This window comes from Callorhinchus milii, unplaced genomic scaffold (assembly GCF_018977255.1).
Source record: "Callorhinchus milii isolate IMCB2004 unplaced genomic scaffold, IMCB_Cmil_1.0 Scaffold2, whole genome shotgun sequence".
NCBI lineage: Eukaryota > Metazoa > Chordata > Chondrichthyes > Chimaeriformes > Callorhinchidae > Callorhinchus > Callorhinchus milii.
Genome location: NW_024704743.1, coordinates 115,026,445 through 115,039,524, shown reverse-complemented (window position 1 = coordinate 115,039,524; position 13,080 = coordinate 115,026,445). Strand labels below are relative to the sequence as shown.

Below are 13,080 nucleotides of genomic sequence, written 5' to 3'. Positions count from 1 at the left end.
TGTCAAAATTCTGGTGATTTGCACCTACAATTCGTTGTTGGTTCAATCTGATTAGCACATTACAAGTTGGTTAAACCAATAGCTTGTAATAATAATAATAATAATAATCCTTGCATTTGATATAGCGCTTTTCACGTCGGGAGGATGTCCCAAAGCGCTTCACAGAACACACTGTAAAGTGAATTGACTGTATATTTGTGGGCGAACGCGGCAGCCAATTGCGCACAGCAATGTCCCACAAACAGTTGTAGATTGAAAATGACCAATTTATTATTATTTTTGGTTTTGGAGGGATTATTATTAGGCTCTGTGTGGAGTAAGGAAACTTGCCCAAGGTTTCGCCCTGTGCCTGGAATTGAACTCAGGTCTCTCGCTTGCAAAGTGAGTGCTCTAACCACTGAGCTACAGGACTCCACAAATAATAATAATAAATAGACAGTTAGTGCAATGGTAAGATGGGAAGTCTGCTACACAAGTTGAAGTAAGCACACAAGCAAATAATGCAAAAAAGTTGCAATAATGTATGTCAACATGTTTGTGTTGTCAATATTAATCTTTTAAAACAATACTTTCTTGAATATTAATTAGGATCAATTTAGCAATAAATTCAATAGTTATCACATTGAAGTAATCTGAGTCTGAGTAATCTTAAGCATTTTTGATCTGACATCCCAAATTGACAGTGAAACCCACATGAAATAATATACCAAGATTTTCAAACAGCATTTCACAAAATATCATACAATCTGATAACAAGCATTAGGAACTGACTGAAGGGAAACAAACAAGTAGTATTAATAATAATCTTTGCAATTGACATAGTGCCTTTTCACATCTTCGAGGCAGCTCAAAGCACTTCACAGAATATACTGTAAAGTGGAGTGACTGTATATTTTGTGGGCGAAAGGTGGGGGCTATTTGTGCACAGCAGTGTCCCACAAACAATTGTGGATTAATTGTTTTTAAAAATGTTAGGGAAGGGGTTAATATCCCTGCAAAAGCAATCCGTCAATCGACTAACAACCAGGTTCCTATTTATTGCTTGGTAAACAGAGACGTATGTGTGGAGAAAGGAAACTTGAAGGGAACTTCATCCAAATCTCCCTGGTGATCTTGTGATTAACCATTTTCTTTTACCTTTACGGCCATACAACATAAAAAGGGAAATTGGTCCATTAATGTACCTGTATTTAGTTTCTGAATTTAACATAATTAATTTATGGGAGTTTCTAGATTTATGCATTTTCATTGTTTATAATTTTGAGTTGTTATTGTAGAACTAAAGCAAACAATCTCGGTCTTTTATTAGGTCCCATACCCAAAAGAGGTTAAAAAGAAGAAGGAAAACTGAATGGAAGATTGATTCATATGCATCACAAAGTAACATTAACATTGAAAGCAGTAAGTCGCTATATTTATTTTCCTAATTGTTTCCCTAATTAAACAATGACAAGCAGTAGAAACAACACTACACCCACATTAGCTCAATACCTTACCTTTAACAAAAGAGTCTCCAAAAAGGCCACCCAGGAAATATAAGGGAACTACATCTCTAGAATTCTCTTCCTCCAAAATAAATCAAAATTATCCTACAACACAAGAAATAGAAGCCGATCTATACTTAACCTTCTTTCAAAGATGCAACTGAAAACAAATTTCAAAATACAATTCTATGCGAAAATAAAACATTCAGTGGTATATGTTAAAAATGTATTGATGTACAGAAATGTAACCAACATTAAGATGTCATTGTCTTCTTTATTTCAAGAATAACAAATACTTCAAGGGTATTCCAAAAGTTTGCAAAATAACACAAGGAATAAATAATGACATTCATATGCTTTCGAAGTAAAGTGGAATATGGTTATCTTTTTCCAGTAGTGTAGAGTGTCTGGAGGGTGGTAATAGGCCCGTTGTTTGTCCTCAGTAACACAGTTCACAGTATCAAGCGAGGTTGGAACTAAGGATGAGGGGCGTCCTGGATTTGCAGAATGGTGGCAGGTGTCTTTCTAAAGGAATTTCTGTGATAAGAAAAGGAAGACAAAATTTAGAAATATGCAAATGTTTTCCCCACAGACTACAGTAGTATGAATTAGTGGAAGAGACTCCCAACAAAACCAGTTAACAATATGTGGAAAAGCATCTTTAAAAAAGATGATAAATATCTGATCAAGAAGCGTATTGAAAGTTAAAAGTATAGGGAGAGATATCAGATATTCTATGGATCTAAACAGTTCTAAGTGTTGTTGAGTACAGTATAAAATAATGACAACTATGATCAGGGTTGTAAGAATAGATTCATGCTCTTAGTTTAAAGTACATAAAGCATTAAGACCTCAACAATAATCAAGGAAGACTCTAGAATTGCCTGATCCACTTCCATATCTTCACTAATCAACCTTGATATATTGCCTTTCACATTCAACATCTTTCAACTTGTTTTTGGAGTACTTCATCCTTTGCATTGTGAGAGCCAAGGAGAAATATTTTGGACTCTGTCCTCGGACCTCTCCTGTTCAACATCTACATGCTCCCTCTTGGTGACACCATTCGCAGGCATGGGGTCAACCTCCACACATATGCTCATCCAGCTCATTCAAAACTTCGCCGCCCACATTCTCACCCACACCAAACTTCGTACCCCGATTACTCCAGTCCTTGCCAAACTCCACTGGCTCCCTGTCACAGAGCAGATCGACTTCAAGATCTTCACTAGTGTTTAAATCCCTCCATTCCTTGTCACCCCCCCATCACTCTAACCTCCTCTCTCCCCACAGCAGTACCGCTGCCTCCGCTCTACTGGGTCAGGTCTCCTCTGCGTCCCCAAATCCTCCTCTCCACCATCGGCGGCCATGCCTTCAGCCACTATGCCCCGAAACCCCTTCGCCTCGCCCCCTCCTTCCCCATCTTCAGGTTGTGCTTGAAGACCTTCCTTTTCGACCATGCCTACTGTCACCTTTCCCCTCCCACTAGCTTGGCCTTGGGCTCCACCATTGATAAATGCTCTGAGACACTGCCTGGAGTGGAGGGTGCCATATAAATGCAAATTGATGTTGTTATGCGGATGACATCCAATTCTATCTTTCTGCTTCCATACTCGAATCAAGGACCACTGTTCTCACAGAATGTCTGTCAGACATCAAGTCCTGGATGAGAGCTAACTTTCTTCAGTTGAACGTCAATAAGACCGAGGCTCCCATCAGCGCCTCCACACCTCAGGCGCTGACAGCATCACCATCCAGGGTTCATACTCCATCTCACTGAGCCAGTCTAGAACCTTAGCATCTTGTTTGACCCTCAACTGTCTTTTCTCCCCCACATCTGTGCCATGACCTGCTCTGTCTTTCCCCACCTCCACGTCCCCCGCCCCATCATCGGCAGTCGGGCCTTCAACCTCTCTGCCTGCACCCTTTGGAACTCCATCCCACAATCCCTTCGCCTCGCTCCCTCCCTCGCCTCCTTCAAGGCACGTCTCAAGACCCTTCTCTTCGACCGAGCCTTCGGCCACCCTCCCCCCTCCCTGATACAAATCCCCTGTTTGGGTCCAAATACATGACTGTCACCCCGACGTGAAAGGCGCTAGACAAATATAATTTGTTGTTGTTTTTACATTGTTTATAGGAGGCAAAATTTAGTGCCAAATGACTTCTTGTTTCACATTTTCTTATGTTCTTTATGTTCACCAGTTTTCTACTACGTACTATAACCTCTTTTCTCTGTCTGGATGTTTGCAGGTCCCTTTAAGCGCTCTGAGACGCCGCCCAGCGTGGAGGGTGCTATATAAATACAAGTTATTGCTGTTGTTTTGGGAAGTGATCTCTATTTGACATGTCAAAGCTATTCCTGAATCTTGGCTAAACGATCAGGAATTAATAACTAACAGAAGAATGCAAACTCATCAAAAATGCAAATCTATCTTAGAAAAGAAAAACAATGCAAATTCCGAAATCTGAAACAACAAAAATGCTAAAATGATTAGCAAATCAATCAACATCTGAAACAAAGGCAAGCAAGTTAACATTTCTGATAAACCCTTGAACAGAACTGAGTTTTGAACAGATCATCAGAGCAAACCTAGTACACTCTTCCACACCATCTAATGGCTGGCTTATGAATTACATAAAGTTATTCTATGAAGCGCTTTCAGACGCCTTGAAGACGTGATAAGACGCGATATCAAATGCAAGGATTATTATTATTATTATTATTATTATAGCATTGACAGAGATCCAGAAGGTCACCTGCATACTTAGGTAGGGAATGTTGTGAATTACATAAAAAGTGGAGGAACACTAAAGTGGGAAAAGAAATAAAATAAACTTTGGTCATGAAATTAACTTTTTGTCACAGTGAGTTAATGAGTTATCAGGACTTTCATACTCGTGGAAAAAACTATATAACATACAGATCCCCCCAAGCACTCTCCCACTGTCCTGGGATGGCCATATTACTTATATAAAAAGAGCAAACTGGCTTTGATCTTTGTAAGCATTGTTTCAAAAGAATAGTACAATCTTGAGGATCGAAAGACTTTATAAACTCTCAAGTTTTACTGGTGTAGTTTGTGAGATCACCTAAATGTGTTACAGATTTGTAGCATTCTTTGAGCCAACATGTGTTTCCTATTCTTATTAAAGAAGTTATAGTCAGTAATGAGCTGACTAGATACCTCATGATTCTGACCAGTAAATTATTCTTGAAAACTGTGATTGATCCATTTTGTTTCAAAAATATTAATGCATAGCATGTTGCTTTTGATAATAAAGTCTTCTGCAGTGTTTAATCAAATTAGTTCACGTTCAACATTAAGAATATTGCTATCACAAACAGTTTTAGGATTAACTTGTACTGTAGTGGATATCAGGTAATGTTACTGTTTGTTATTGTAGGAGACTTGTGCTTTAAAAAAAATAGTGGTAAAAAATCAGGTAATACATTTCTAATCGTCACCCAAACAACCAATGGAACTTAAAAATGCTAATAATTCTTACATATTTGCATTTCATTACATTAAAACATGAAAAAACTCCAGAGTTTTTCTAAGTGCAGTGACTATATATTTGCACACAGTCAGAGCAAAATACTACCGAATGAGTCAGCCTGACAACTAAAACTTGCACCAGATGAACAATAACTACAAGTAGTTACTGACACTATCAGATATATAAATAAATACAAAACTGTTTATATCAGTTTTATACGTTTTGAAACCTTAGATTGTCTTACTTTCAATAATAAAAAATATTTTTATTTAAATATTTCCAATAGGCTTTCTAACAATGATTAATATGAAGAAATAAGTTTTGTGTTACATTATAAATATACAGAGCTTGTCATATGTACACATTGGAAAGACTGCTCATAAATAATCCATGTCAAGGAAAAAACCCTCATGGTCCTCAGTACATCTCCTGTACTGTACTTCAATCAATTCATCTTTTCAATTGGACAGTATAGTTCTATTATTAATAACCTTGGTCAAGCTTAATCTATTTAAGTAGCAGCATGTTAATAGTTAAAGGAAACTATCTTTCTGATGGGCTAAATGTAATGCAGGAACGTGGGTATTCAGCCTGGATACAGATGAACCCCGATTTTGAAGTCTAAACAAAACAACTCCCAATAAAAGGTGGTAATCTGTATTTTGAAAGGAACAAACTATTTTGAAAGCATACAAACTATCTCAAAGTTGCAAAGTGATTATTTCATGTCAAAATTGTTTTCTCTGTTTGTGATAGCAATATTCTTAATGTTGAACGTGAACTAATTTGATTAAACACTGCAGAAGGCTTTATTATCAAAAGCAAATTGCTTCTCTGCAATTTTGTCATATTTCGTAAGTATCACATTGCACAAGAGCACTGAGTATTTAAAACAATTTTGACATGAAATAATCACTTTGCAACTTTGAGATAGTTTGAATGCTTTCAAAATAGTTTGTTCCTTTCAAAATACAGATTACCACCTTTAATTGGGAGTTGTTTTGTTTAGAGTTCAAAATCGGGGTTCATCTGTATCCAGGCTGAATACCCACGTTCCTGCATTACATTTAGTCCATCAGAAAGATAGTTTATTTTAGAGGACATGAACATTTTGAAGCAATTGAATTGTGTAATAAATGATTCAATATGTTGCTAATTTGATGCAAGAAACTGTAACTGTGCAGCATTTCCCACCTTTAAATACTTATGCATTTGTACTGAGTTCCCTCTACTCCATTCCATCAAGTATATTACCATTTGGAGTGGTTTTTTCTGTGTTCTTCCTCCCAAATGCACTATATCAAATGCAAGGATTTTTATTATTATCTCTATGTCCTTCTGTAGTCTTGTGCATTCCTCCTAATTTACCATTCCCACTAATTTGGTAAGATTAGCAAATTTAGACATGTTTGAACTGCTGTGCTTAAGTCCAAAACATTAATATATCTACAGAAAATTAAAGAAGCCTTAGCACAGATCTCTGAGGTACATTGCTCACTATATCCTGCTAGTTCAACAGATATCCCTCCTCTACTGATGCTGCAACATTCCTCTTAATACCTTGATATATTTTCACAAAATATACAGTCAATTCACTTTACAGTGTATTCTGTGAAAGCCTTTGAAAATCTCGAAGATGTGATGAGGCTCTGTATCAAATGCAAGGATTATTATTATATGTGCCTTCATTTTTGCAAGATGCCTCTTGTATGGTACCTAAATGCTTTGCAGAAATACATAAGTACATGAGAAGGATAATTGTGAGAAGAAAACATTTGGCTAATTTAACAAACTAATAATTGCTCCTAATAACTAGTAGAATAGAATTGCTCATAAAATACCGTGTAAGCATCAAAGTATGGTATTTAATCCCAACAGAAAATGAACAGGCTTCTCTGCAATTTTGTCATATTTCGTAAGTATCACATTACATAAGAGCACTGAGTATTTAAAACAATTTTGACATGAAATAATCACTTTGCAACTTTGAGATAGTTTGTATGCTTTCAAAATAGTTTGTTCCTTTCAAAATACAGATTACCACCTTAAAAAAAACTAAAATCTTTACCATATTTCTACAAATGAAATTTCACTGGTTATGAGTTTTCTTTATAAAAAATATAAATCTCCCACTTTATTCCCTTTCGGGCCTCACCTCCCACAAACATTTATCAGACAGTAGGGAATAGGATTGCATATTTCCCTGTGGCAATGCCACTGCTTGTTTTAAGTACAGCTAAAAGAACATGCACCTCCAAAACATAAGCTGGAAAAAGAGGCTGTTCTCCGTTTTGTTCTAATCTTAGCATTCTTTGCTAGACATAGACCCAAGTTACTTATCTCACTTTGCTTAGAAGCATTAGTTATGGATCAAATGCAGCAAAAGACTATTGTCAAACATCTCATCAAATGTAATGTGGTCTTTTTCGCTTGGCTCCTGATAGGGTGGACATGCAAGAAAGCAAACAGCATGGTTCACTGATACTACTGAATTAAGGCTAATTAGCTCTTCCATTTCTTCCAGACCACTTTGCATTGTTTAAATCCTGTTTAACTGTTTATTATGATCTGTTATTGCCAAGTTTCATACAAATATCAGCTTGTTTGTTACTACTTGGCAATCAATGTATATTTAAATATATTGGTTAGTAATTATGACAAATTGTTAAATAAAGAATTCACTTTCATGTTGAAATATTTTTTCCAGATTATAACACTTAAGTAAACTGATAATATTATGGCTCAACTTTCTCTTGTGTTTGTCTGCAAACAATCTTTGCAGTAAAATCATAATCTTCCCCTTTTCTGTTACTGAAGCCACAAAAAAGCTTGCTTTGGGCTCAGGGCAAGCCATGGGCCAGCTAGCATGGGGTGGGACACCAGGCTAGCCTACTTTCCACTTGTTTGCAATTGAAACACAAAGAGCAAATGTACTCAGATAAGACCCACTTAAAGTAGGTCTTATCTGGGTCCAATGGGTCATTTGAGGTTTTTAAAGTCAATGCAAGAAAAGATCTGCACAATGCAGTTCTGTCTTCAGCAAGACATCAAAAGCCAGTTACCTTTTGGGAGGAAAGGAAGTTTGATAAACTAAAATAAGAAGTTATAGGAATCTACNAAAAAAAGAGTGGCAGAGCACAGGAGCACTGATGCACAAATAATAATAATAATCCTTGCATTTGATATAGCGCTTTTCATGTCGGGAGGACGTCGCAAAGCGCTTCACAGAACACACTGTAAAGTGAATTGACTGTATATTTGTGGGCGAACGCGGCAGCTAATTGCGCACAGCAATGTCCCACAAACAGTTGCAGATTGAAAATGACCAATTTATTATTGTTTTTGGTTTTGGAGGGATTATTATTGGAATGGTGGATTTATGCCCATGATCCTCTACACATACTTACCAATCTCCACATGCCACTGTGGGAATGACTTGAGTGAGGGGAGGGCCCCATAATTGCATTTGAACATGACAATATAATGTGGGCATTTCTAGCTCTGCTCAATTTTTCATTTCACCAGCTGGCCTTGCCATGGTCTCTCCGTGTTGCTTAGTTGCAAGCCTCCTCTTGTTGGGGTGCAGTTCCTTGGTATCCCACACATGTGGCCAGCCATTGTTCATGTCTGAGCCATGAGGTATAGGTTGTTGACTTGTCAAAGTATATGTTGGTGAGCAATTCTCATTGCCTGATTGGCAATCAGTAAACTATGCTGTCCATAGAATATGACTATATCATTATACCTCCAGCACAAAAATAAGATCCTTACACCTAGCTCAGCTCCTGGAATTTCAACTCCATATTTCTTCTGCTATTATTGTTACAGACTGAATTACAGACCGAGCATGAGTGTTCTCCAATTCAATTGATAATTTGACACTGACTTTAGAGTCGTTATTGATGGTCCCCACTTGGGTGGGGTTTCAAAGCGCAACTAATAATTATGGAACTATTCTCCAGCAAGAGGACAGGCCAGAAGAGAGGCATAAGTCAAGCAATTAAGCAATGTCAATATACCACTAATTGTCAATCTTAAAACTATTTTATCTCTGCAGCCATAATTTCCTCAGTAAATATATTTTATTTGCTTGGATACCAATATACACTATTAAGTTATATAGGAAATATTACATGATTTCTTTGTAGCTCTTTCTTCTGGTAGGGGGTGAAAAGCCAACCCCGATGGTGTGGCAGATAGAGAGAGCAGCAGCTAATGGACTAGGAACTTGCAGGTTGGAAACCAGGGCTGAATGGGGAGGCTAAATTAAAGAGGGGGAAACCAGCCAAGGTTTCTATTCCTATGGAGTCCTGTAGCTTAGTGGTTAGAGCACTCGCCACGCAAGCAAGAGAACTGGGTTCAATTCCCGGCAGGACGAAACCTTGGGTAAGTTTCCTTACTCCACAAGCCTGATAATAATCTCTCAAGAAAAAAAACAATAATAAGTTGGTCACTTTAATCCACGACTGTTTGTGGGACACAATTGGCTGCCGTGTTTCGCCCACAAAATATACAGTCAACTTACTTTACATTATATTCTGTAAAGCGCTTTGAGAGGTCTAGAAGATGTGAAAAGCGCTATGTCAAATGCAAGGATTATCATTATATATTATTATTTATATTCCTCATCCCTCTATAGCATGCTCTACTGGTTGTGTAGCAGATGGAGGGGGAGAGATCAGGCCCAGTTATAACACGCTCTACAGTTGAGTGGCCCTGTTGAGTGGCCTGCCGAAACTCACTGCCAAGGTTTATACAAGAACAATCACCATTTCGGCGGAATATCAGAGTGCAATCAACCATTGTGAAACCGCTCCTCGAAAAGAGGAGGCCAGGCCAGAAGAGAGGTATAAATCAGTGGGGGGGAAATTAAAAAAATAATCCGACACATTAAATTTAAAAAAGGATTTCTAACAGATCGGTGGATAGTACTGTTTCTCTGGGATAACTAAGTTGATAGTTTTCAGTTCATATGTAATGGTATCAATAGCTATTATAATATATGCATGTGATATGACGTTTTAGTCAAAATGTTTAAAAGTGCTTCATATGAGGAATATAATGATTTACAGTTATGTAGGCAAAAACAGGAGCTAACAGCAATATTACTAATACAATGTACTAACAGGAAGATTACTATTATAATCCAATACGCTGATACTACTGCAATACTATTAATGACGAATTAATCTTTTTATGTTAAATTTGAATGCGGGAGGAATATTTGTCCAGCGCCCCAGAGGAATTCCCTACTCCTTTTCAAAACAGTAACATGTTTTGATGGAGAAACAAAGCAAATATTACTGTAAGAAAGCTTCTCAAATGCCACGATGTACCTTTTTTGTAGAATACACCAAATTTACAAAAAATAAGCCCTAAAACAATTTTAAATAAATACAAAACAATTTTGGCTCAGATGATAGTGCTCACTTCTCTAGGTCAAAGGATGGTAGGGTCAAATCCACATTGGCACTTGAGTTTATAGTCTAGGCTGATATTCCATTGCGGGACTGGGAAAACACTGCATTATCAGAGAAGCCATCTTTTGGATGAGATTTTAAACTAAGGCCCAGTCTGCCTGTTCAATAAGCCTATAACGGTGCCATGATAATATTCAAAAAGAGAAGGATATCCCAAGCAATAATTCTACAAATTAACTGCTTATTTAGTCACTATATTTTACAGAAAATTGTGCAAGGTTCCTTAAGACGTTTTGACAATGTGATGTTGCTATACCAAACGTAAGGTTATTATTATCTTGCTGGTGCCTGGCTTGCCTACAAAAAAACACTAAACTTAACAGTTTATCTGTAAATAGCTTTGAGGCATTTCAATATGGCAATGCAACTTGCCATGCATGTAATTCTGCTTCACTTGACCTTTTTTTTCCTTTCTGCTTTAGCTTCTTTTCATCTACCTCGGTGTCTGGTTCTTTTTTTATTATTACCCTTCATTTCCTAACTGTTCCATCATTTGTCACTATTTTCTATCTTTAAAATGAAACTTAAAACATTGCACTTACCTGTTTTTGTATTCCTTATTCCTCCTGGTTGCCATACTCTATTTTGGAAGTGGAAGCAACTTTCAATAAAAAAAGCTTTTTTTCATTGGCTCAAAGCTGACGTTAAAGGCTGTTTTTCAGCCAACCAAAATTCTATACTTAGTGTACTGGAGCAGTTCATCATAAATGTGACCTGGTCAAACTCTGATGAGTTTAGTATGTGGCAGAGCAAGAGGATGACTGATGAATGAGTGTACCATCAGTAGCTTCTGCGGCCCAACAGTAAACGGGTTAAAAGTATAAAATACTGTATACTGTGCAAAATGACATTCTTTCTAACACTTCATTAAAAATTCCATTTAAATTTATTATAGAGCTTGTTTGTGATGTGTCTGTGAGGGACATAAATCCCTGTTGCATAAAGGTTTTCCCAAAGTCCCAATTTACAAATAATGTAGTCACCCTCCTTATATGCACGTCTGGTTATATGTGACTCTTTTGTGACAGACATATTGCACATAATAGGGTTCAATGTGGAAAATAAGTTATTCCCTAAACAGGAATTAACTACTCATATTTTAAAAATGCTCAAACCATGGAGATTTTTAAAATGAGTAATAAACAGCCACAATATGTCTTTTTAGTGGAATTAATCCATTGCTAAAATCAGCAATGTTAGCACAATAAGAATTAAATCCATTTAAATGTTCTTTAATGCATGATTTTTTTTACAAAAAAGTCTGAACAAGTACTGGAAGGAGAATGATTACTTCTAAGTAATGCATGAATAATCCATGTTTCAGGAAAAAATGCTCGAGCTTAGAAGCTAGAAGGAAAATTCATTTCATTTTTTCCTCTCAGGGGACTTGACCAGAATTAATCAAGCACGGCAGACCTCTGTTGTGAAATGTCAGAGATCCAACTCTCAAAAAATCCTTGTGTCTGAGACTGAAAGTCTACTTTTCCCCTTTAATGATCCAACCTTTGGGTCATTAACAGAAAAGAAAATGTTGTTTATTTGCTAGAAAAAACCTTTGAGACTGCGTTTGTAACCTACAAACAGTAGGCCATTCATCAATCTTATTGATGGGGGGCTAAAAGGAAGGAAATAAGTATTTAAGTAAAACCTGTTTTTAACTACTATTATTCAATCAATTATTTAATTGTACTCTCTATTTTCCATACTTCATTAAGTACATATTAATCTTTTCCATTTCGCCTTCACCTAACCAAGCATTCTTGAATGTAAGGAGCAAACTAATGTTTACATTTTCTTACTGAACCATCTAAAGTGACTAGCTGTCAAAAGGTCAAAGACATACATCAATGCAATGTTGATTAAAACAGGACTAAGTTGAGTATACTGCATTCCTTACAGAGCACTCAACACATATAATTAGGATAGTTTACTTTAAAATGTTTGAGATTTTGAATAAAAACATATCATCATATAATTTGAAATTGAACTGTTTCAAAATGAAAATGTAGTACCACAAGTTTGCACATCACAGTTTTTCATTAACAAAAACATACATGGGTTGGAGTCTTAATGAGTATTTAAGGATAGACACCATAGATTTATTTGCCTCAGAAATTCCTGAAAATATCAGTCAATTTGACTCAGCAGTTGCTAAATAATTTTCAACATCCAAATACTGTATAAAAGAAAAACAGTTAGTGATGGATGCTGAAGAAATGTCGTCACTTTGTTTACTTATTGTTTGAAATATATTTCTACAGGATGTCAAATAAACTAAGAACTGTTCTTACGAAGGAGGATACTGTACAACACAGAACAACAGGAAACATGATATATTCTTCTATGTTTTATTTCATTATTTCAATACCTCTGTGATACGTAATAATGTTCAACTTTTTTTATAACTTGTGATACTCACTAAATATTGACAGCGTATTGACCATATTTTAAAAAAGTCCTATATATGGAATAATCTTTGCTATTTTTTCCATTTTAGGGACACAAGAGATCTTTGATCATTCTGATCCTAAACAAAATAGCTTTCTATCGATAAGAGTTATGTTTTTAAAAGTTGGTAATACAACTGATACAATATTGTGTCCTATTGTACATCGTTT

The 13,080-nt window shown here is 36.3% G+C and overlaps 1 protein-coding gene across 4 annotated transcripts in view; it reads right to left on the bottom strand.

The window, feature by feature from the left end:
* Positions 1–1,738: 1,738 nt before the first annotated feature.
* ppp1r42 (protein phosphatase 1, regulatory subunit 42) overlaps positions 1,739–13,080 on the bottom strand; it is a 29,030-nt gene continuing 17,688 nt past the window's right edge. For all 4 annotated transcript variants that reach the window (XM_007886837.1, XM_007886845.1, XM_007886854.1 and 1 more), the window contains one exon: positions 1,739–2,021. In XM_007886837.1, the coding sequence (XP_007885028.1) occupies positions 1,961–2,021 (61 nt within the window). In that variant the 3' untranslated portion in view covers positions 1,739–1,960. The remainder of the gene's footprint in view (positions 2,022–13,080) is intronic.